The sequence below is a fragment of the Protopterus annectens genome, chromosome 2.part0 (genome assembly GCF_019279795.1).
Source record: "Protopterus annectens isolate FY-2018-M chromosome 2.part0, PAN1.0, whole genome shotgun sequence".
Classification (NCBI taxonomy): Eukaryota; Metazoa; Chordata; order Ceratodontiformes; family Protopteridae; genus Protopterus; species Protopterus annectens.
Genome location: NC_056728.1, coordinates 721,549,134 through 721,574,453, shown reverse-complemented (window position 1 = coordinate 721,574,453; position 25,320 = coordinate 721,549,134). Strand labels below are relative to the sequence as shown.

General features: G+C 38.4%; 1 protein-coding gene across 3 annotated transcripts in view; it reads right to left on the bottom strand.

Annotated features, from left to right (window-relative positions):
- SVEP1 (sushi, von Willebrand factor type A, EGF and pentraxin domain containing 1) overlaps positions 1 to 25,320 on the bottom strand; it is a 2,252,988-nt gene that overhangs the window by 701,831 nt on the left and 1,525,837 nt on the right. For all 3 annotated transcript variants that reach the window (XM_044061036.1, XM_044061037.1, XM_044061038.1), the window contains exons 35-36: positions 10,072 to 10,263; positions 6,463 to 6,630 (exon numbers count right to left, since the gene is read on the bottom strand). In XM_044061036.1, the coding sequence (XP_043916971.1) occupies positions 6,463 to 6,630; positions 10,072 to 10,263 (360 nt within the window). The remainder of the gene's footprint in view (positions 1 to 6,462; positions 6,631 to 10,071; positions 10,264 to 25,320) is intronic.

Sequence of the window (25,320 nt, the reverse complement as noted above, 5' to 3'; positions counted from 1 at the left end):
TTTGGTGACAGCATGTGGGTCAGTCCTAATAGCCTTGCTCATGGCCAAACTACCATTTGTATTAATATTACACAGTAAGTTGGACAACCTTAAAGTAGTTGATATGGAGTTGGCTGGTGGCAGTGATAACTACTTTATAGTCTGGGCAAAAGGGCATAGCTAGTAAACCTGTACCTGCCTTTTTGAGGGGTGTGTGTGTGTGTGTGTGTGTGTGTGTGTGTGTGTGTGTGTGTGTGTGTGTGTGTGTGTGTAAATCAAACCTCAAAGAGTGTGTGTGTCAGCTACTTGGGCAGGGACATGAAACACTGGTTGGACAGAGAGGGTGCTGGAGGTCTTGGCTTGGCCACTCAGCTGAGATCTCAACTCTATAGCTGTGCCAGTGGGAAGTCTTACTGGGGATCTGGAGATACAGGGAGAAACCAGCCCTGGACTGACTTTGGTCTCTGTGTGCTCTTAAGGGAAATTGCACTTGATGCAGAGAGCTCCATGTGGAAATACTGTATGTGTACTTGTAATCCTCTCAGTGTACGTCCCCCACTGTTGTCAGTGGTGAGGATTGAGGCTCCTTGATTACTGGTCCAGGGGTAGGTTGTCACAATCTAAATGGAACTTCACTGTTTTGCCAAAGCATTTTTTGTCATAATTTTTCTTAACAGATTTCCATTTGCCTCAAGGACACATATTTACTTAGTTATGAATGGAGAGATTGGATCATATTTCTTTGCAGTACACAACCCTCTATCTGCTCCATTTAGTAAATGATATAAAGAGGGAAAGAGAGAGAGAGAGAGAGCGTGAGGGGGAGAGACAGTTAGAAAGAGAGGGAAATTGTATGAGAGCCAAGTTTTTTACAGTTTTCAAAGCTGTAACGCACTTAGTGATGTCACACAAGTATTTGTAGTAAATGAAGCTTTAGTTACTTCTGTGTATTACAGGGCAGAGTTTAAAAAAGAAAAAAAATGACATTTTGGAGCATGAAGTGTATTACAACTTTAAATGCTGTAAAGCACTCAGTGCTGCCTCACAGTTGGTGGCCAGAAGTGAAGTATGTCCAGTATGTAACAGCTTTTAAAACGTTTGGCAACTCAAAGTGCATTGGTCATGTTCTGAAGCAAATGCAAGTAACAAACTTTTGGAGTTGGATATAACCTCCTTACCATGTACAATACCAAGTTACACAATTTTTATGCTAAAAAGTATGTTATTTTGGAATTATATTTTATTGTTAAGCACAGGACCCTAACTTTTTTTTTCTCAGAGCTGAAAATCTCAACCATGTCACCATGAAAAATCTAACCCAAAATGCTTCACTACTTCAATTATTATATAGGCTACTATATTCGCATCAGTACTAGTTTTGTACTTTATATAAATATAAAAATGCCAGCTGTCAATTAATTCTTGCTGGTGGAACACATCACATTGAAAATTAATACATGAGATGACGTAGTAGTGAAACCACACAGTATGAAAGAAGCAGATCCTCTAAAGAAGTTATTTTGTTAACCCATAATGTTGTGCACCTATATGTAAATCATTTATGTATCATGATATCATTTTGGGGGCGTGCTTATAGAGAAAAACTAAGTAAACAGTGAAACTAAAACAATCAGACTACAATCTGCTTTTTTGTAAAACTAGTTACAACTTTAACATGAGGAGTATAATGGGAAATGAAACTAAATGTGAAATAAAGGTGCTTCCAAAACTGACAAATACATGTTAAACATTTAAATATTGTTTGATCTGTGGTTGCTGCTGTTTCCTCTACCAAATCTTTTGCAGTTCGGAACCCATTTGTGAGTAAATCATTTGAGATTATGACAAAATTTACTTACTTTATTAAGTAAACATCCCAGAATTCTGCAAGCTGTTTTTAGCTGTTGAAGGATCAAAGTTAGGATTTATAAGCATGGTCTGCAACTGCATTGGGTAGATACAGAGGCACATCTCTCTAACTTAGCACCCTGAACATTTCCCAGACTGGCACCACCCCCAATCAAAAGTTATGGAATAAAAAAATATGATGGTCTCAGAACTGTAGCAAGGATCTTGTTCTTAGCTCATTGATGCAGCTCCCAACATCTAAACACGATCATTGAGTCAGTAGTGATATAAAAATGTTATTCCCCTCCAACTCTTCTGAGGTGAGGTGTTGATTGTACTCCCTGACAGGTGGTGCTCCAGTCAGCTGCCCCTTTCACCCCAACCTAGCTATACTGCTGCATTGGTATTTAGTAAAAAAGATCCCACAGCCCTGTGCAACTGATAAACATAGACAAAATCCAAGATGAATATGTACATATTGTTGCATAGCTGGAAGAGTCCAGTACGAAGTATATGTGCGATTGATGCATACCTGTAGCTTTTATGATTGACAAATGTGTGAATCTTGAAGGACAGTGTCTACAAGAGTAAAGCTTTATTAGGTTGTATCTTTTGATGTTCCATACCATCAGAAGCCTAGAATGTGATGACCCAGAAATGCAGATATATAGCATAACACAGATTAGCAACAACATCATTTATAAAATTGCTATGGTGTAGAAGGATAAAGTCCTCACTATGGTCCAGGCAGCCTAGGTTTGATTAGCAGTTCAAGTGTTTGAGGTGCAGACAAGGATGAATGGATGTATCCATGTTGATGTAAAGGGCATGCACACAAGTGCAGCTCCCGGCTGATCTCCAGAAGTGGTCAGAAGCATGGGGGGGGATTCTAGAGGGAGGCAGGGGATTGGCTAAGTTACCATAGAGATGGGAGGGTACTGCAGTATGCTCATTTCAGGTTTGTCAAGAGGCAAAGCACTTGCGTACAAGGGAAGGACCTTAGGGCATAACAAAGTATCCTCTTCAGCAGCAATATGATGCTGCCCCGAGATCTTTCAGTCACTTCACCAGCCCTGGGCATGGGGGTCAGAAAAAGTCTGCAGGATGCCTGGCAGGTTATGTATACCCAGTCACTGAGGAGAAGCTCTTGGGGGCAGCTGATAATCAGATACAATGGGAGAAATGATCTGTAAATGAAGTGACACAGCACAGCACATATGTTTAATTAACTTTATTCAAGGACTGCAAAGGTCCATTCAGTCACCGTGTACAGTGCACACAAGTACAACATTACACCCATAGCCATCACACCACCAGCAAAGTGACACGGATGACCTACCACCAGTGGGAGCGAACCTTCAGCAGGTCTCTTCATAACAGTATCATGCAAAATAAACTTACTCCTCAGACATTTTCAGGGAGGCTGGACCACCCTTAACTGGGAACACTTTATAAGCTCGAAATACTGAAATCTTGAATTTCAGTATCTTGAGTTCATAAAGTGCAAGGATCGGAAGATTGCCACCCCAGAAGCGTGAAATTCAAAATCTTGAATGCAGGATATTTTGAATTAGCGGTTCTGGTGTTGCACTGTGTTCGTGGATTCAGGTAAGTGTTTATGTTTAAGGTTGTTGGGTAGGGGCTGTAGTGTGTGTTGTTACTGTGATGTGTGTATGTGAGAGGAATTAGTTTGTGTGGTAGTGTTTTGTGTCTGTGTGTATGTAGTGAGACCTTGGAGTTAGAATATTTAAGTAGGGGGGGTGTGGGGGGTGCAGGGGGGCTTGCCCCCCTGCATATCATAAGGGTAGGTGTGTGTGCTTATTTAGTTGTGTGCGTGTGTGTTGCAATGGTGTTTGAAAGTGTTGGGAGTTTGAATTTTACGATTTTGCGGTTTCGGGATTTAGGGCTTCGTGATTGTGTAGTATGGGGTATTTGGATTTTCTACTTTATGGGCTCAAGATTCTGTAATTTGAGATTTCAGAATTTTGAGCTTATAAAATGAATCCCCCTTAACTACATCTGTGGAGTAACTGCATGCAGAGCAAATTGTTGGATTTGAGGCTGCATTATTTACAAATCACCCTGGCTATGTCTACAGAGTAACATCAGACAGGACAAACAGTTGCACCTCCATCCAACTTGACATTGCAGTAGCAGAAGAAAAGCAGCACTACAGCACTACTATTGCTTTTGACAGTGTACATATATATTTAGAAAGGTGAAAACTGAATGCCTACTTGCCATTTATACTGTCAAACATATTGATACATGCAAGTAAGGACAATGTTATTGCCACATACATGTGCACATGACAATTGTGTGAGAATGTGTATGTATGATTGTGTGTGTGTGTGTGTGTGTGTGTGTGTGTGTGTGTGTGTGTGTGTGTGTGTGTGTGTGTGTGTGTGTGTGTGTGTGTGTGTATGTTTGTCTCTGACTGGTGGGTGGCCGATTTCCTTTTCTTCAAATAAAGGAAATTATAGATACAATCTCAGACCATGTGCTGTAAAAGTTGTATGTAGCAGCCACTGCACTCTTAAAATAAACAGAGTTATGATCACTATAGGGAACACTATGACCAGAGGTCCATGTGTCATTCAACTACTACTAATGCACACTGTCATATACAAGCTACACAGATGGCACCAATTCTGCAGTATGTATTTCAGTCAGCCAATGATAGACAGCAGTTAATACTGCTACAGTAAGAGCAAGATGATCTTACCATGGCATTGTTAACTACTAACGATCTAGGATAAGGACCTTAAATACACTAAGTGTGAAAGTCACTGTATTGTACAAATGGATACATCAAGATATAGCTGTCATCAGCAAGTCACATGTCAGCCTACAATCATAACATAGTTGCACCTACTCCTTCTGTTGGAGTATTTAATAAAATCCAGGATTGTCCTCTCCCTCCCAGATCACCTTGCACACTGTACCTCCCCCTCCCAAATCACCTTGCACACTGTACTTCTCCCTCCCAAATCACCTTGCACACTGTATCTCTCCCTCCCAAATCACCTTGCACACTGTACCTCTCCCTCCCAAATCACCTTGCACACTGTACCTCTCCCTCCCAAATCACATTGCCCACTGTACCTCTCCCTCCCAAATCACCTTGCACACTGTACCTCTCCCTCCCAAATCACCTTGCACACTGTACCTCACCCTCTCCAGTCACCTTGCACACTGTACCTCTCCCTCTCAAATCACCTTGCACACTGTACCTCTCCCTCTCAAATCACCTTGCACACTGTACCTCTCCCTCCCAAATCACCTTGCACACTGTGTCTGATTTCCTATAAAACAGCACCACACAGTCATCTTCAGTGCTTTTATAGCAGTGGCTGTACATCTGGCACAGTGGTATTGCAACTAGGTGTGCAATCAACACTCGCTGCACTTTGTGTGCAGCAAAGCATGCAGCACACAATCTACTCCCATGATAATTCTTTTTTTGAAATGTGACACATTCAGACAGTATGCCAGCCACACAGTGTAATTCCTTTTTACAATAATGCACATTATCCTTATGAATATGGCAGCAAATTAATAAATTAATTGGAATTTAAAAACCTTATTCAAAGGTCTCACATTATTATATACATCTAAACTATTAAAGTTGTTTTTTGTGCCACATTCTAGAAAGTCCTTCTTTTCAAGACAATTAAATATCCATCCAAAAATCTTGATCTCAGTATTGTGTGTGGTTATGTAACTGCCAGTAAAGAAGATGTTATGTGACTTGCAGATGAAACCAAGCACTGATTAATGTGCTGATAATCCAACTGAGTTTGCAAAAGTACATTCATCATAAGTATATCACCTACATGTAGACATTCTATGATTTTGTATCTCTGGGTTCTGCCCAGTGGTGCTCCTTGCTTTGTCCCACTGATTCATCTGTTCCTCTCTCAAGGAAGTAAGGATGAGAGACCTATGACCCATTCTTTCCCTGGCCAGAGGGAGCAATCAGCCCAATCATTCTGCCGAGAAGTGAGAGTTGGGCAGTACAGTGTGGTCCAGTCTGTTGGAGCCAGTATACTTCCACCATCCTGACCTCCTACCACCAGAGGCAGCTTTCTAAGACTCATCTAATACTGTATACCCATGAGAGACATGCATGTGTTCAAACATATACATGCTTTCCTTGGTTATTAGCTCCACTTGGACTACCTGCATCACATGCTCATCAGGCTCAAGCTCTGTGACTGCAACATGTAGTGGTCAGCCTTGGTGTAACCCAAGCAGTAAGTGACAGCTGCCTGCCTCCCCACAGGATGGGCAAGTCAACAGTGGCCATGCACTTCCATCCTCCCCAGGCAAGTTCCTCTAGCTACTGTGGTATTAATTGAACAGGGGCCATTTGGGTCCCATTTTAGGCTTCATCTCTCCATGCCATTGACAAGGATGGCACTCTATGTTTTTAATGAAAAAAAAATACTGCACAATGTCTGTTGATCAGCAGTAATTCTTAGTACCGGAACAATATGCCCTCATTAGCAGCCATTTTCATACAGGCAGTATACAGAATATTTGTTAATTTTGGATAAGTTGTGCATTTTATCCATATACTACTTATGATTCAGTATGTGTCTTGTATCACAGTGTCGGCTCATGTTTACATACCCTTCCTTGCAGACATAAGAAATTCTGCTTCCCACCATGAAGTTGTTTCCTGTGATGTTGCCATCTTTAATTGTTGGAGGATTTCCACAGGATACCTGCACACATACTGGGTAGGTGTCATTCCATTTTCCTTCGTCTCCACATTGCAATACAGAAGGCCCTTGTAACCTTAGAATGAAAAAAATATTTCTTCAGAAAATACTTTTACTACGTTTTGACTTGCAGTTTTTGACAAGACTTTGTTGACAGATGCTGTTGCAAAAAAAAAATGAAGAGCAAATATGTTTGAACATCAACTGATAAATGTGTATTTTTACTAATAATTGTAATTAACATTAGAAAACATTTAAATACATACTTTGTACACATAAATCTCAACTGTCCCTGATTTTGCAGAACATCTTTGATGTTGTCCTGCCCTCCCCCCACACACATTCTGGTAAATCATTGAGGATTACAGTTAATCAATAACGCCAAATATTAAAGATTCATATTTCTTATTGTTCAGAAAATACATGTTGATTTACAATCTGTTCATCTATTAACTCATAAAATGAATTAGAGTAATATATTAAAACTGTCTCTATATTTGGGCCTTTGCCCCCATTCACACACACACACACACACACACACACACACACACACACACACACACACACACACACAAACGTAGGCTTTGTCCAGATTGCTTGTGTAGAGAAATTCAGAAGTATGATTGTACATGGTATAAAAGTTAATCCAACAATGAGTAATACTGTGATTTTTTTTTATTAATTTAATTTTTAAAATATAATGTGCAAAACATACAATTTGAATTACTTAAGAAAATTCAAGAACTTCTCATTTGTTTACTAAAACTCAGTGGATAAGGCTTCATTTTGTGATTTTTTTTTATTGGCTTTATTTCAGAATAAACTTTTTATAACTTTACTTATACAAATACAAACCACAAGAAAGACTGGACACGAACAATCAAGAAAAGACTGAGAACCAATATCAATTGTATTAAGCAACTTTCGGTAAATTTGCTTTCGATTCACCCTAAGTTGCCATACAGGAAACAATGAATTTTTAACAGTTGTTAATTTCTTACTTTAGATGAGTTTGGCTATCTTCATCAAAATTAGCCTAACTTCAGCCAAGTTACACATCTGTTATAATTAAATAAATATAGACAGGAGGTATAACTGAGAAGGAGGAAGATATTAAACAGGGGAGGGGGAGGGGGAGAAAATGACAAGCTTCACTTTGCAGGGATGCAGAAAGGAAACTTGACAGAAATAATTTTAGTATAAGATGATTCAACTGGGAGATATATGTGAGGAAGTTAAAATCAACTGTTTCAGTCCTAAATTCATGGCCCTTGCTCATTAGGATACTGTCATTAACTTACACAAAAGCATTTACTATGGAACTAGGCTGCGGCTGCACTTAAATCATTGGGGGCTTTTTTTATCCTTATCTAAACTGACCTCCTATTTTGGCTAAGTGTTTCCTAGCATTTAATTACATGGGAGCTCAATTATCTCCACTGGGCTGATAAGGTCAGTGTGAATTAAAGCTGGTATGAAATGGAATTGGTACCCTCAAACTTGCTGACATGATGTTTCTGGTTCTTTTCAAAACTGGCTTATTGCATTGCATTTGTGAAATATATCTTTGAAGGACCCTACCACATTGTGCTGACAGCTGCAACATTTTAGGTTTGTCCCAAGGAAGGCATACAAGCATCTTTTCACGCTATAACATATCCTATGCAACATGTAGCAAGCAAATATTCAACAGTGAGGGCGAGGAAGTGCCTGGACCTCTAACTATCTGTTATTTTTTTATATTTTTGCAGGTCAAGGCCTTGCAGAGATCAACAAATTTAGCAGCACTGTGGGGGCATTATAACTAATTCAGTCTGGAAATGCTTGAACAAGGAGAACATTTTTTCGGACTACCTTGTAAAAGACTACACATAAATGAACTAAGCTGGGTCATTTTGTCAGGCAAATAGTCCTTGAGTTTTGACAGAATGATCTATCAATGTTACAGACTAGTAAGGTGATTTCTTCAATTTTTTTGTTTCCATGCAGGGCCTTATTACTGTTGAAACTAAGATGCCTGGAATGTGTAGAGCTATCTATGAATGCACTTCAGGGAGTTTATTATAATAACTTTGAAGGTTGGTATGTTATGTTGCATCTATATATATATATATATATATATATATATATATATATATATATATATATATATATATATATATATATATATATATATATATATGGATATAGATATAGATATATCAATAAAAATCTAGGGTAGGACTATGGGTGAAGAGGCAGCAAAAAGGAGCTGCTACGATAGGTTGTTCAGTGCCTGAATATGCTGATTTGGAAGGGGGTTTGGGTTATGCAGGTGTAATGGAACAGACAGAGGCATTTATACTCGTGTTTATGTTTAATACTCAGTTTTTGAGTAAATTGATGGTTCTTTGGATAACTGCACTTAAGAGGTGGAATATTAGAGTGCTGATATAGACAGGACGTGATTGGGAAATGAGGTTCAACCATATTTTGCTTGAAGGACTACTGAAGGTCACAGATTAGAAATTAGAATACCTACCTCGCCTTTTTTATTTCAACCTGAAAAATTAGAGTTCATGAAAAGAGAAAAAAAAAACTAATCCAGACAAGATGCCTAACAGTTTTGCAAGAAAACAGCAGAGAGAAAATGTAGCAAGTTTCCACAGAAGAAGTAACCAGAATGACTGGCTGTGAGGAACTGTGCATAACCTGCATCTTTTATTTCTGCTAATGAAGATGGAAATTTGTTGAGAAGACATCAGAGACATTTGCTGATTCCTAAAGAGATTGTTATATACAGAGACTGTAGTTGAGGCCACTACTCGAGGAGTTGGTTGTGAACATTCCAACCAAGCAGGTATTCCAACAGAAATTTCCAGAAGTGTTAGTGGATCGTCAACAGTGTTCATCTGAGTGCTAAACATCCTGGTAAACTGCCTGAAGATAATTCACTTGTCAAATGAGTAACATTCCCAAATGCTCCAAGAATGGAAGACTGATGAGAAAACCAACGAAATACTCACAAAAAAAAGAAATGAAAAAGTGAAAAGTGACCGAATCTAGTTTTTGAAATAAGTGTTCCGCAATATTACTATAAATTATTTTAGAAATGTACACAAAACATGGAAACTGAATATATGTAACTGTTGAAATGTCAATCCATTTGGAATAAAAAATAGTATAATAACAAACAGAGTAATGCAATGTGCTGAAATTGAAAAATAATATACTTATTATCAGACGGCTATATTTTTGTAGAATAATTACCTTGTTAAGTAAAGTGAGAATGTATGTCTTTCAGAAAACAAAATGTAATATGCATATTTTTTTAAGAGGCTGACATCTCTAGCTTGTGTCAGAGTTCAGAAATGGGTATCATATGATCTGGTCACAAGCATCACTGGGTAGAGTCTGAGATACATGCTGATTAAGCAGTTACATACAGTTGGCATCAGGCTCATAATTTGGCCATCTCAAATATCCAGGTATTATGCAATGCTGAGTATAGAATATGCCAAAATATATAATATCTTACCTAAATCCATAATCACATTCATATGACACAGTTGACAGGTAGGTTGTTCCATTAAGAATTAGCTTCCCATTTTTTATATCATCAGGAACACTGCATGTGATTAGTTCACAATGGGGTGGGCTGTGACTCCAGCTTCCATTGAGCATGCAAAAGATTTCTTTTTCTTCTTTTGGTGTGTATCCTTTATTACATCTGAAAAAAAATATTGTGTGTTTGCTTAGTATCAATGGGCAGTGCACATTAAATAGCCATTTTATGGCAAATCTAAAAAAGTACACCAGAACATTAGCTCTAGCAAATATGGAAGGAAAAGCAAAAACAGACAAGACAAATATTCTCTACCATTTCCTATTTATTCCTTATTATATCTAAAAAAATGTAATGACTGGAATCAACAATGAGTGGTATTCACAGATATCAGTGAAGTATTCAAGAAGAGTGCAAACTGTCTTACATATACCTCAAGATCATCCTGATTCATAGACCCCCCCTCAATGCCTAGAATTGCCATTGTTTACCTTAGGCAATAAAGTCTGGACTGCCACATGCAAACATGGTATTCTCTGTGAGGGGTCTATTTAAATGACTTTCTTGGTATGTTCCTTGGTATTCATAGTAGGCAAGGAACACAAAGTCTCAACGTGTGAGCTGCATTCCTGTGGCTTGTGGAAATTTGTGCAGGGTGAATCATAGCCTCTTCTCCCTGCACAGAAAGCTGATGGAGGTAAGTTATGCTGTGTATGAATGGGAATGTAGGCAAATGCTGGTATGTCATTTTGTGTGTGTGTGTGTGTATGTGTGTGTGTGTGTGTGTGTGTGTGTGTGTGTGTGTGTGTGTGTGTGTGTGTGTGTGTGTGTGTGTGTGTGTGTCTCTTGGAATATGGAGGCAGTGCCAACCTGTGTTCTTCTTGGTACCTATGCTATGCAGTAACACAAATGGTAGGTCCTCTGCTGCATAGTTTTTCCAAATGCACATTAGAATGATTCATAGTCATGCAATGTGCCAGGTAATAAGATCTTGCTGAGACCTGTAGTTAGGAGGAGGTGAAACATAAGCTGTTAGGAGGTGCAGTTGGCAATGCTGATCAGATAGAAATGTAAAAGTGCAGTATTGTACCACTGGCAATTGTTGATATTCTTGGGGTAGCAGCAACCACTACATTTAAAAAAACAAGGTTTTTTAAAGGAGTTTAGAGAATTGCTCAGAGGAGCTTTTTTCTACCTTAACTTTGATTTGAGGATGGCACCGGTCTGGGAGACTACCCAGGGGGCCAGTTTATGTAGCTGCTCCTCTGATTTTACCCTTTAATAAATTTGGATAGTGCAGTGCATTACAGTGCTATTGATAATAAATATCAACCATTATGTATATTTACCTTTTAAGTTAATTTATTTTGTTTTTGTTTACTAGGCGGGTGCATTTTCTTACTTAATCATGAAGAGGCCTTGCATTTCATGTAGTCTCCAGGTTATCATCTCATCTTAATGTAGCTGTGTCTTTCAGAAGCAAAACCTACAAACATAGGATATAAATAACAGTAACAGCCTGAAATGGGGGGGGGGGGGAGTACTTGCAGTTAGTCAGCTCTAACTGATTAGCATTTATACTCTGAAGGCTCAGATTGGCAGCATTAAATTAAATATTTCTGTTCTAAGTTATGTTTGTTTTGTGAATTTGTTACTTAAGTTCAGCACTCCTGCTTGGAGGTCTTCATTTATGGATCATTCCAGTCTTTGAAAATTAAGAACTCTTTCTCTGCAGCAGAGTCCTCTGTGTTGAAGACCAAAGATGTAGACCAGCTGGGAATTGTGCATACATGCTATGTAGATTTGGATTTTGAAAAACATTTCAAAATAGTGTCAGCATGCCTAGTTGAGATGGATTATCAAGGAACAGGCAACAGAAGAATGGTGCATGGGGTCAGGCTGATGTCAGCTAAAGTTATTAGGGAATGGCCAAATGGGGTTGTGGGAAAAAAAAAAGCAAAGGTGATACAATCCAGGTGAAGAAAAAGAGCCTGCAAGTAGGGCACTTCCACTTTTTTTTAACTAGGAATGACAGGATTTGCTAAATTATTTCTTCCTGTGTGACAAGCTCAACACAGAGGCATTAGTGAACAGCTACAGAAAAAAAAAGGAAAAGAAAGAAGCGGCCAAAAGGTTGAAATCAGGCAATATTAATTAACAGCATGTGAAACCAGACACTCCAGTATAAACGAAAAATGGAATGCTGAGAAATTAAGTAGGGTCCTAACAAGAAAAAATGAATAGCTTTAGGAAAATGTTCTACAAGGTGATTAACTGTTATGCCTGTTTTAAAAATGTACTCTGGCAATGTATTTTAACATTCCAGTACTTGTTATTTTACTGTATGCTTTGCTTATGTGTTAAGTAGTGGCAGAAGTTTGGTACAAGGGAGAATAAAAAAAAAATTGTGACTAAGTCTGAATATGGTAGCAGAAACCTGTTGGGAAACCAGTTACCTTTTAAATTGTTTACAGATATTGTACTGTACTTATTGCAAGGTTACAGGATAAACTATCCCAGCTAAATATTAATCCCTATGGAACTTGTTGGATGGCAAATTGGCTCACAAGCAAAATGCACGAAACTAGGGTGGGCTGCTCTACCTCACTAATGATGTACCCCTGGGCTCAGTGATTGGGCCACTACTCTTTGGAATTTATTTCTCAGGTGACAAAGCAAATATTAAGGGTTTATGGCTGATCAAGTTACCAGATAACTGTAAAGGTGTTGTCATCATAAACTTCCCAGAGGACACCAAGATTCTCCAAGATGGCCTTTCCCAAGCCGATAGCTAGTGTCATAATCAAGGATTAAAGCTAAATTCCAAGATATGTATAATAGTGTAATTTGGCAAGTAAGAAGTCCCTTATAACTATTACATTAGCAACACATCCCTGAAAATCATCCAGAAGTTAGTGACCTGGCAATCTATAGAGACAATAAACTGTCCTTTAAGCACAACATATCCACTACTGTAAAAAACTCCTTTTCATTGCACACCTTATTACTAAGATATCCAGGTCCAAGAATGTGATCATCCACTGTATTCTACACTCATCAGGCCAATCACTGGGTATAATGCCCCCTTCAGTATGTACCTGACTAAACATTTGACAAAACTTGAGTGCCCATAATGATATTTTCCTAAGAAAATCTAGGGCCTAAATTATAAAAACCAATGCTGACTGCCTCAAAGCCTTTTCTCTCTTCTAGGTGTCATACAGGTTACTGAAGGATAATTTTTGTGTGGCATACAGAACCTCAGTAGACACAATCCTGCCAGACTTACTATGCATTTCTAAGTCCAGTGGGGACATAAACACCCACTTAAGAGATATCAGTCTTTTCCAATATAACTAGAACATGCTGGAGGGATAAACATGTATCACAGAAAATACAGCTTCTATGGAATTGCTTTTGTCTATTATGGGTAGGGGCAACATGCAAATGTTATGCCCATCTCTGGGTTATTCATACTTAGAATATAAGGTCAAGGCAACTTCATGGGAATTTATAGCTAGCTTTCTAAAGACTTCACAAATCAACAAGCTAGTAAATACCTATGGAACCTATGAAATGTACAATAGAGGAAATAATGGTGCTTCTCTATGCTTTACTTCATAACAGATATTTCAGATTTGTTTTGCAACACATTTGTTTACAAAGGTGAGACTGTCATATAAGATTAAGTCTTTTTACATCCTTTATTTGTTTTGCTGGTAGTTTTCTTATTGTGGCTATGTGGGGGGGGGGGGGGGTTGGGTCTATATCACATTATCGAAATTCCAAAATGTTGAACACCATAAGCTCGACTTTGGAATCTCAAAACATGATATACTCGAACACTCAGAACAGGAATTTTTTTTCCAGGGGAAAAAATTTGCTGTTCCGAGAATACACACACACACAACACAAGCACATACACACTTCACAGAACCCTACACTAAACCGTACATACACTACTAGCTATCCACTTACCTTAACCCAACCCTAACCCTAAGGTCCCTAACTAATGCACACTCACCTTACCGCTCCCTAACCCTAAGGTCTCTAACTAACGCACACTCACCTCACCCGCTCCCTAACCCTAGGGTCCCTAACTAACACACACTCACCTTACCTGTTCCCTAACCCTAAGGTCCCTAACTAACGCACACTCACCTTACCCGCTCCCTAACCCTAAGGTACCTAACTATCGCACACTCACCTTACCTGTTCCCTAACCCTAAGGTCTCTATCACACACCTTACCTGCTCCCTACCCTAAGGTCCCTAACTATCGCACACTCACCTTACCCGCTCCCTATCCCTAAGGTCCCTAACTATCACACACTCACCTTACCTCGGTCCGTTCGCACACTTACCTTAACCCAGTCCATCACCTTTGCACCACAGTCGAGGAAATAGCGAAGCCACAGAAACAGTCCACCGAATACTTTCCCTAGGAAAATATTCGGTGTTCTGCAGCTTCGCTATTTCAAGCGTTCGCTGAATAGGGGTCGATATTATAATATTCGAAGTTTTAAGACTTTGATGTTATAATATAGACCCGGGAATTTTAAGGCTGGTAGTTGTACTGTTTCCTTGGAAGTAAGTGTGTATGGAAGGAGAAGCTTTACATTTCAGGAGTACAATGTAGTTTCAGATGCAAGTTGGCTCTTCAGAATCTTATTTGGTTAAAAAAAGAACAGCAAACAAAAATAAACTTTAACTGCAGTCATTTACAGACCCTAATTAAAGGGAAATGTAGGGGTTTAAACTCTGGTAAAGTAAATGACTGATGTATATCTTGCCTATCATGTCAGCTGCAGAGACCAAATTTTGACATTAATACCTCGGAAAGCTACTGTCTGGAATGAGGGGTCCACCACAGGGCTCAGCTTTGATGCCGTTATTATATGTGGCATACTTGTGCCACTCAGACAGGTCATACATAGGAAATGCATATCATATATTTCATATGCTGATGGCACCCGACTTCATCTCACCTTTACTCAAAGAACTTCTGACTAACTTTACTTCAATTCAAGACTGCCTTGAGACCACTTCATAGTGAAGGACAGATAACTGACTGAAGTTCAGCCTAGCAAAGTTAGAAGCATTACTGGTGCATGCTAGTGTATGTGTTTGATATTTTCCTCTTTTGTTCTGTTATATTGCTGGAACTAGACTAGTTTTGCCTGTCAGGTTGAGGATGTGGGTGTTACCAGTGATATCAGGCTCTCTTAATGATCAGGTTTGGGTAGTCATTAAGAGCTTTTACCTTCACTTAATAATATTTAACTGATCCTGCAGTATGTGCTCCAATCAGACTTAACTTTTCAGGTCATGCTCTAGTTATATCCAAGTTGGATTACTGCAAAACCCTTTACAATGGGCTGTCTAATGGAGGTCTGACATAACAACTGAGGGTACAGAATTCCTTGGTGAGAATGTTGAAGAGCAGCTACAGCTCTGCAGGGTATGCGTTGGGTGCTGGTTGGTATCAGTTCAGTTTTTAAGATGCTTCTTATCTTTGAGACCCTGCACTACATCAGTCTAGCTTCTCTGAAAGAGTTTTTCCTTGTGTCCCTTTTTAAGTTACTTGGGTCCTCAAATGGGGGCCTCTATAAGTTCCAAAGGCCTGTTTGGAAATATTCTGTAGTATGTCCTTTGCTTAACTTGCACAAATCCTTTGGAATCAGCATCCTTCTCAGATTAAGCCTCCTTTAGGAGATTCCTAAGCTTCCATCCTTGTGGCATAGTTTTCTTAAACCCCTCCCAGGGAGCGAATTTCTCTTGTAGTGTGTTTTTTTTTTGTTTTCTGACAATTATATTTTTATTTGTTGTATATTTTTGTAGCGTTATCCTTTATACTTTTTGCTTTGAATATGTTTTTGTCTTTAACTGTATAATTCTTAGTGATAAACATATGTTTGACGGTAATACATAGTAATAATAATAACAATAACACAAGACCCATCATCCAAAAGATGTGTAAGAATCATACCTCTCAACCTCTTAACACAAGAAATCTGAAAAAGCCAAATATAATAGGGAAATAAAGGTCTGTAAATAGGCACAGATTTTAAATATTGCTCTTATAAACTTAAACAGTGGCTAGTATAATAGATTATTATATTAGCAGTGGTGCAGCAGTTAGTGTTGTCGCCTCACAGTAAGAGGTTCCCTGGTTCAATTCTCGGCTGGGGTGCCTTCTGTGTGGAATCTGCATGTCCTCCCTGTGTTCAGGTGTGTTTCCTCCAGGTGCTCTGGTTTCCTCCTGCATTCCAAAGACATTCAGTAGGTGGACTGAACACTCTAAACTGGCCATAGGTGTGAGTGTGCGTGTGATTGTGTGGTGTGGAAAAACTGCTGTGGCAGGCTAGCCACCTGGTGGTGTAAATCTTGGCTCTAGATGATTGTGACTGAAGAAGTGACACCCCAACCACATATACAAAGCTGGGAAAAGGGGTTGTGGATGGATGGATGTATGGAAAAATAATGAAGGATATAAAGTCAGAAACTCAAGGGTATGTCATTATTTGGAGACTTCAATCCACAGTGATTTGCCAGAAATTCACACGTTTTACGAGGAACAGACCAAAAATGTGACAGAAAAATCTGGGCATTCTGTGAAAATCTGGGTAGCTGAGAGGTATGGTAAGAACAAGTCCTGTCCCAAACCAGCCTTCTGAGTCCTATAACAAATCTTCCAAAACAGCAAGTATTTTTGATTAGTAATAATGCATTAAAGCACATTATTACTTAAAACATGAAGAATGGAGTTTAACAAAAATGTAACAAAATCAAACATTAATCAGAAAAACTGAATACCAATGCCCTCCCAGGATTATGATTCATATTATTCCTTAAAACATGAAGAATGGAGATTAACAAAAATGTAACAAAATCAAACATTAATCAGAAAAACTGAATACCAATGTATTCGCAGGATTATGATTTATATTTATGCATTACAACATAATAACTACACAAAAAAATAAATAAATAACTTGACATGGTGTCCTGTACTGAAAATAAACTCTACTATAATGTAACATGTTTTGTCTGAGCAGTGATTGGGATCCTACACGAAGTATTAACAATTTTTAGACTCTGGAATCCTCACAGCTATATCATTAAGTTGTTGATGACCAACTCAAACTGTATGTTTCTTTATTGAAAACAATAAAGAACAACTATACATCTGGAATGCACATTGTCAAGAAATACTACTACCCCCACCAAACTACATCTCATTAAACAGTTTTACTCCAATCCAAATTATAAAATAACTTTGTCAGTGTTATCTGGCTCATATATACTACTATTATCTAATATATAATAACATTTTCACAAAGGTAGAGTCCTTATCTTGCTGTTTTGTGTTGTATTAGTCAAATGGTATCCTATGTACAGTTGTGACATTCATGCAGTTGAATCAATTCTTGACCCTGAACTACAAGCCATCTACAGCAGTGTCAGAGGATCTGCAAATATATTCTTTTTTTTTAGAAAACCAAAAAGCAGCAAAAAGCAAAACTTATAAAATCAAAAGCTGGTATTGTAGATCTCAGTACTCCATTTGGAAGCAATCCTCAAATAATCTACTCTTAATAAAACACAGCCTATAGGAACAGAAAAATGTATTACAAGCTTTGAAATACGTTAAGCACTTTTGTCTACAAGTATTTACAATGTAGACTTCTTCAGAACCAAATCACAAAGAAAGCTACTAAACTGCCCTATATAAATTAAAAATAAATTAATTGATGAAGCCTGTTAAGCATATTAAACAATTAAATCAATTTCAATACTTAACTAACATAAAGTGACACTCTTAAAAACACTGCACTGTGAATATTTAAAAACGTAAATGCCTTTTTCCATTATTACGACAATGTATAAAAGAATGGAAGGATCCATTTATGGTTTTAAATATTCAAAGGGTAGTGGTTTTAAAGAGTGAATGCATTAATCCTGCTTTTTCCAGTCTACAGCTGCAGCACCTGTTATTGTTTTCCTTTGCTTTGCATAACATCTTTCCTGCTTAGAACCGCCGTGCAGTATTCTGAACCACTGCTGTACCCTATTTGTTGGAGTAGCTTTTGCCTTACTAATTTGCTCATCCCCTCTTCATAGTCACCCGTGCTCCAGTTTTTCTTCTCTCCCTTCCCCTTTAGATTTGTATGTCTCAAACATCTTCCTTCATGGATATAGCTCTAGAGATCATGCTTCCCTTTCCTCCCCCCTTCATTTCTTTACTCTTTCTTTTCTGTTTCTTTTTCCTAATCTCCTTTTTTCCTCATTTCAGTGCTTATTCATCTCCATCTTTTCTCCTACTCCAACCCATTCTGTCACCTTCTCTTGCTCCTCCCTGTTCTACCTCTTTCCTCCTTCTCTGTTCTCTTCCTGTCATTCTCTCAAACCTATTCCAGTTTCCAAATTGCTTTGCTTTTTAACAGTTCCTTTTCTCAATCTCAGTCCTCTTTTGCTCATTTCTCCCTGCCCAAATTTCCTTTTCCAGTGCTGTCTCAGTTTATGGCCCCTGCTGATTCCTTTCTTTATCTGCTTACTTATCTTTTCCTCTCTTCTCCTATTCTTTCCACCTGTTCTCCCTGCCAGCCTGACCCACTCCGTTTCCTTTTCTTTTCTCCCTCTAAGCCATTTATGCATGTTGCATTTCATGGCATATCTTTTAGCTGGAGACATTCCACCCTTTCTTTTCCCCTTACCCTTGTACCTTTTGCCATACTTCTTCTGGTTCCATCTTTCTTCTGTGAATCTGTTGCATACTCTGGATTTTGTTGATGACAAAGGTATGTGCCTCAGTATGTGCCCTACCCTCAGAAAAACAGCTAATTTTTATTACGTTAATTCAACATGCTATTATCATACTTGCCTCCCCCAGCCCCAATCTCACTTGGCCTCTTTCCACCACCTTCTTTAGCTTCTTTTAGTTTATCTTCTTAAACTTTTTGAAGTCTGACATTCTTCTAATCTGTACACTCCTGTTCTCCTTTCACATAGTTTCTTCCACTGAGTCCATCTTGACTGTTTTTTTAAAGCTACATTGAATACCAGCTTCCCTTCTGAATTTCTCAGAAAGACCCGTTACTATTTTCATTGCCTTCTGCATGTTTTTAGCATCAATATGCCATTGTCTGCAAAAAAGAATCCTTCCCACCTTTATCTCCTTCAGCTGTATCTTAGCTCTCCTCACCGGTACTCTTTATCAGTATGAACAGACCTCATGCATGGCACAGTTCTGCATCTTCATCTCTTTTGTAAATAGTCTATTTGTTAGTAATGACACTTTCAGCTCTCTATACATTACCACCATTCATCCTGTGAACATGGACCCTATCCCTACCTCCTCTAAAGTTTTTAGAAAATATTGCCTCTCTTCTGAGTCAAATAAATATATTGTCAGTGCCAAACAGCAGTACACAGTCCCTGTTTCTTTTCCCTCTCATACGTCTTCATGACTGTTATCAAAAGCCACCAGTTATCTATCACCTTTCTGCTTTGGATACTCCCAAATTCCCTCTCTGGATGCGCCCTATTAAGATCATATTTAACCTACTTGCCAGGATTTTGGTCAGCATTTTCACATCAAAACTAATTAATGATATTGGCCTAAATACCTCTGACTCTGACATATTTGCTCCTTCTTAAAGTAGCAGTGAAACCTTCAACCTTGAAAGAATCTGTGTCATCCCAGCATCCCCTGGTACCTGCTGTATGCATCCCTGCTAACTCCTCTGACAATTTCCTCCACTAACATAGATTTTTTTGGGACTGCATATAATCCCCTTTCAAGTATACAATCTCTCTCTCTCTGCTTATCTATGCCTCCTTTCTATCTTCATTCCTCCTTCCCCTTTCTTCTTTAGTCTTTCCCACTTTCAGCCATATTTCCATCCTCCACTCCCTTTCAGGAGCTATACAGTTGCTCATAAAAACTGGTTAGTGCTTTCCCTGTTTCCTGATGCTTTTCTGTTAAGTCTAACTTCCATCTTATTGTTTTGATCTGCATAATCTCTTTCCTTGAATCTCCATACCTGGATCCTTCTGGCTTTCCCTTTGCATGTCCACAGCATTCATATTTTTCTTTTCACTTCTGTTTCTGTAGTTGTTGTTTGTCTCGTATCTCCTTTATCCCTTATGTATTGTTCTGATTTCCCTAGCTCTTCCTCTGGTAACCTTTCATGCATGTATTTTTGCATTTCTTGCAGTTATTGTTCAACATCGTCTCATGGCTACCTGTTCTCCTACATTTCCTATGTCTTGCATTACCATTTTCTTAATACTCTTACCCCCTCCCTACATTTAATTTTAGCCTCTCCTCTATCAGTTCTGTATTCCTATAATTCCCATTATCATTTATATCATGACTCTATACTTGTGCTCTATCATACTCCATTTGGTTTCATCCTATATCTGCTGACTTTGTCTTGCTATTCTTAACTCCTTATGAAAGGATTATTGCTAATGGTGTATGTTTTAACATTACTCTCTCTTTTATTCCTAGTTCTATCCATTTGATCACTTTTGTCCTGACTTATAGCCACTCTAACCTGATTTTCTGATCCCTGTTGCCCCAAGAAAAGGGAATGTTGCCTTTCACACTCCTGCATCTCCTTCCATCCATCTCTCTCTCTCTTTCTTTCATTTCTTTTCCAGTTCTTACTACTTTAGCTAATTATCTTGCTTCTTCCATTGATTTCTATCCAGTTCTTCTTTAAGTCCTGTCAAAACATCTCCATCTCTGGGTCAACCTTCATCCCTGTCCACAGTTTGATAAAATTTATGAAGAGCCTCCTCTCATTCTTATCTTGGACACAGGTGTGCCCTATTGCAAATCTTTCTTCTACTTATTGGTGTTTTATTAGTCACTTACTGAATCTGTGCTCCTTACTGGTATAAACAGGACTGAAAGAAACTGATGTGTTTCTACAGGTTAAAGGAAAAAAGCCGTCACTCCCATCATATTACAGGCAGTCAGACATGGGGGTTACAGAATCCAAGGCTAGACCCCAAACCCACCTCCTCTCAGCTCACTTCTAAGTCACTGCATGCCATTCTTGTGTGGCAGAACATTCTAGAAAAGGTGGATATGGGTTTAATTTATTTTTCAACTTATAACATTATTTTTTTCCTTCTAGCTTCTTCCAGTATTTAAAATTTTCTTCTAAATTTATGAAACTACAAAGCATGTGGAAGACTAGCATCTGCTCTTCTCAGTCTTCCAGCCTCATGTACTCCACTCAATTGCATATTTCTGCAGCAGTGGTTTAAAATGTTCTCTGTTCTAATTCTACAAGTCTTGAAGAAAATAGCCTCTGATATCTCTGTTTGTGAGCATTTCATCTTCTAGATCTAGTTTCCATTTCTTTGTATTCGCCCACACTCTGACTTCATTTTCCATTTTCTCAAAACCACCATGTGTGATACAAACTTAATGAAATAGTGGCTACTATGCTAAACACACACACACACACACACACACACACACACACACACACACACACACACACACACACACACACACACACACACACACACACACAAAAAGATTCAGCATTCAATTTAAGGAGCAGCAGTCTCAGGAAACCTACTACCACACATGTCATAGAAAATGAATTGTCTTTTAAAATCTTCCAAGCTATGCCCTTTTGTGTTTAGACACCTGGTGAGGTGGATCTTTTCCACATGTAGGCCATACTGACCGATAATTTAGTAACAAACCATTCTTCCTCTAATTAAGCTTGCATAGAAAGGCAGAAATAATAGCACAGAAAACCTGGATTATCAGTTGCACTGTTTCTGACTGTATATCATACTGGCATATCTGATATAATGCCCCAATATTTGGAATCAATTCTTAATCAATAAGCCATGCTCATCCAGATATGGGAGCTTTTCATGTGTTCATAATCTAGAATAATATAGGCAGTAATAGCTCAACAGAAAAGTCAAAATGTTGCACAATTGAAAGTCACTGTTATTACTGTTGGGTTGTCAAATCCATATATTACAAAAAAACAAGAACCTAGTGGTCTTAAAATGTCATTGATGAGCTCGGTTACAATAAATTCCAAAAAATCATGAAACCCAGGTAGTGTTTCAAAGCAATGAGCCTTTGTTTCTCACAGATAAGTGATCCTTAGTAACAGAAAATTAGAAATATTTAAACAATGTTAAAAATATCAGCTTTTATATACTTAGAAGTAGGCGTGGAAAATATATGTATTGTTTAATTTTAAACAAGTCTATTCATGGCAAACAATATACATAGGACCATAAAAGTGCATTTAAGAACAGCAAGTACCCACCCCCACACACTACTACTGATTAGATCAAAATAATCCTAGTTAAGGAGAATACTACCTATCTATTTGCAACCCATATTCCAAAATCAGGTATTAAGAAAAGCATAAAATAATCATAAAAATACTTTTAACTAAAATCACTTTCACCTTCATAGTTAAGTACTAAACTAACTGCCCTTGCGAGCCATTTTAAGCCTAGCCAATTATCCCTTGTGAGACTCAAACCCTGCACCTTGTGTTTGTAAGGCAAACACCTTAACCATTAAGCCACCCTCCCAACATCTAAACAGCCTCTGCAAGGCCCGAACTCAGGACCCTGCACACCATAGCCAAAGTGATTTACCACTAAGCCATGTCAGATATAATATAGATAATCTACCTAATGCAATAAAGCCTTCATTAGGTCTGTGACAAGAACTAAAATCAAGAAAAATACACAGCTGTCTAACCATAAACATAATCTAACTACAACACTATAAATATAAAAATTCATCTAATAATATAATCTAGTAAATGTCCATCCATGTATATTAGTGTGCATAAAAAAACTAAGTAATTAACAGCTCAGAAAAAATAGCAGTGCTTTGCAAAAAAAAAAAACAAACAAAAAAAAAAAACTGTCATGACAGTTTTCATATTTTCAGCCCCAAAACATGTTTATATAATGAAAACTAGTAGAAAAAACATACAAAAATATAAAAAAAACAGTGGATGAAGTAAGCTGGTAATGTATAAAAGTGTGCAGGTGTGTGCATGAGTGTACATGGGCATCCACCAGTATGGTAAATGGGGGAATTATACCAATACTACATGGCAATAGCCACATGAAAAAATGCATGTTTTGAATTTACTGTTTAAATCTCTGGTATGATGCAATAAATCTAATCAAAGCAGAACTGAGGTTAAATTAACTAAATACATATGCATTTATATACATCTACACATATTTTTTATTATTAATTAGTATATTTTTAGTAGTAAAATATTTCCTCAAAAAATTCCCTAAAAAACCTTTACTGATTGTAAATAGAACAATAATACTTAATCCTGGTTTTCTGAATGCATTTAATTTCAACTGCCAGTATAATTCTTTTTTCTCCAAAACACCATACAAGTTCATCTATCTCCACATACTCCAGAATTATTTGCAAAATGTTATTCATAAGTTAAATCTGCCTGTAATAATGTGCTTCATAGACTCATAGACTGTTACTAGGCTAACAACCCAAGGGGCGTCTCCAAGCCTAGCCAAGTTTTCCCAAAAGAATAATGATGTCCTGTAACCAAATAGGATATTCAGGGCCAGGCATTTATACCTACCTCTGTCCATAAGGGGCATGGGTGCCAGGCTCAGTGTAAATTTCCTATTCGCCATCCATTTGTATAGGTTGTGCTTAAACGGGGTAACAGATGAACTCAGCTTCACATCGATAGGAAGCCTGTTGCATAGGATGGACAGTCTCTCAGACACATATCTGTCTCTCCAGCATGTTCTACTTAAGTCACAGACAAAATTCAGGGTCTCTAGACATTGTATTTCTGGTACTTTTTGACTTACAAATATGTAGGAGATTCATAAGTGTGGGGTTTGCAAATACCTTGTAAGCCAGGCATAGATCACCCCTCAGCAATTTATAGGAGACTAAGTAGAGGAAAAGAACTTTAAAGGCACTCTACATAAGGCAGGTTTGTTATGCCTTCTATTCTTTTTGCAAGGAACCTATAAGGTTGTCGTAGCTGCTGCATATGCCTAGTCAGGTACATACCAAAGTGAGCATTGTACTCTATGACTGTTCTGATAAGGGCGGAGTACAGTGGTTAATGACCTCTCTGGACTGAGATGCCATACCCTTACTTATAAGCTGTACAACATAAAAGGATTTCCTCAACAATGTGACAATGCGGTGGTCGAAGATAAGGCTACTGTCTATGTGCGTACCCAGATCTCTGACCACTAGGTCGACTCTTAGCGGTGTATTATCAACATGGAAACTAGCCAAGATGGTTGAGTTTCCAAAGGTTACAATTATGCATTTCTTAGCATTGAGTTTAAGACCATGTCTTTGGCACCATTTATTAGTCAGAGATAAACCTTCTTGAAGAATGCATGTGTCTACAGGCAAGTTGATGATACCCCCCAGCTTGCAATCATCTGCAAACGTAGTCATAAACCTTCAGCATTTGTTTCCGTTTTCTGAGAAACAGATGCCAAAAAGGAGCAGGCCTGCAACGAGCCCTGGGAGACTCTGCTAGTGACTGGCATCTTGGTGGATGTGGCCTCACCTGTTTTGACCTCCTGGGTCCTATCAGTGAGCCAGTTGGCTACCCAGTGGTTAATAAAGGGTTTATACCTAAATTAGTGAGCAAGTTTATAATGCTTGAGTGGGGTATTGTATCAAAAGCCTTGGCCAGGTTGAGGTAAGCTGTCTGCACAGTCTTACCTTCATGCTTTGGTGACCCTGTCAAAAAAATCCACTAGATTTAATAGACATGACATTTCTTTAAAAAGGCAAACAGTGATGGGTCCAGAATTTACAGGTTAAATATGTCCGCATTTATCATGTCCATGATGATTCTTTCCATGGCCTTACATATGAGACTGGTAACACCTATGGGCCTGTAGTTACCCTGATCAGTGGTTGGACCTCCTTTGTGCAGGGGAATGACTGTTGCCATCTTCCATTCTTTGGGCACAAAATCTGATTGAAGGCTCCAGTTGAAAAGTGCTTCAAGTGGACCAGTGAGGTCTTGTTTCATGCTATTTATTAAACATCCTGAGATTTTATTGCATCCCCACAATGCAGTATTTTTGGCCTTGGAAAGTGCATTAATGATCTGTTCTCTAGTAATGGTTGGGGGGGGGTTGTGTTATGTGATATTTCCTTTGGGCTATCATGAGGGGAGTG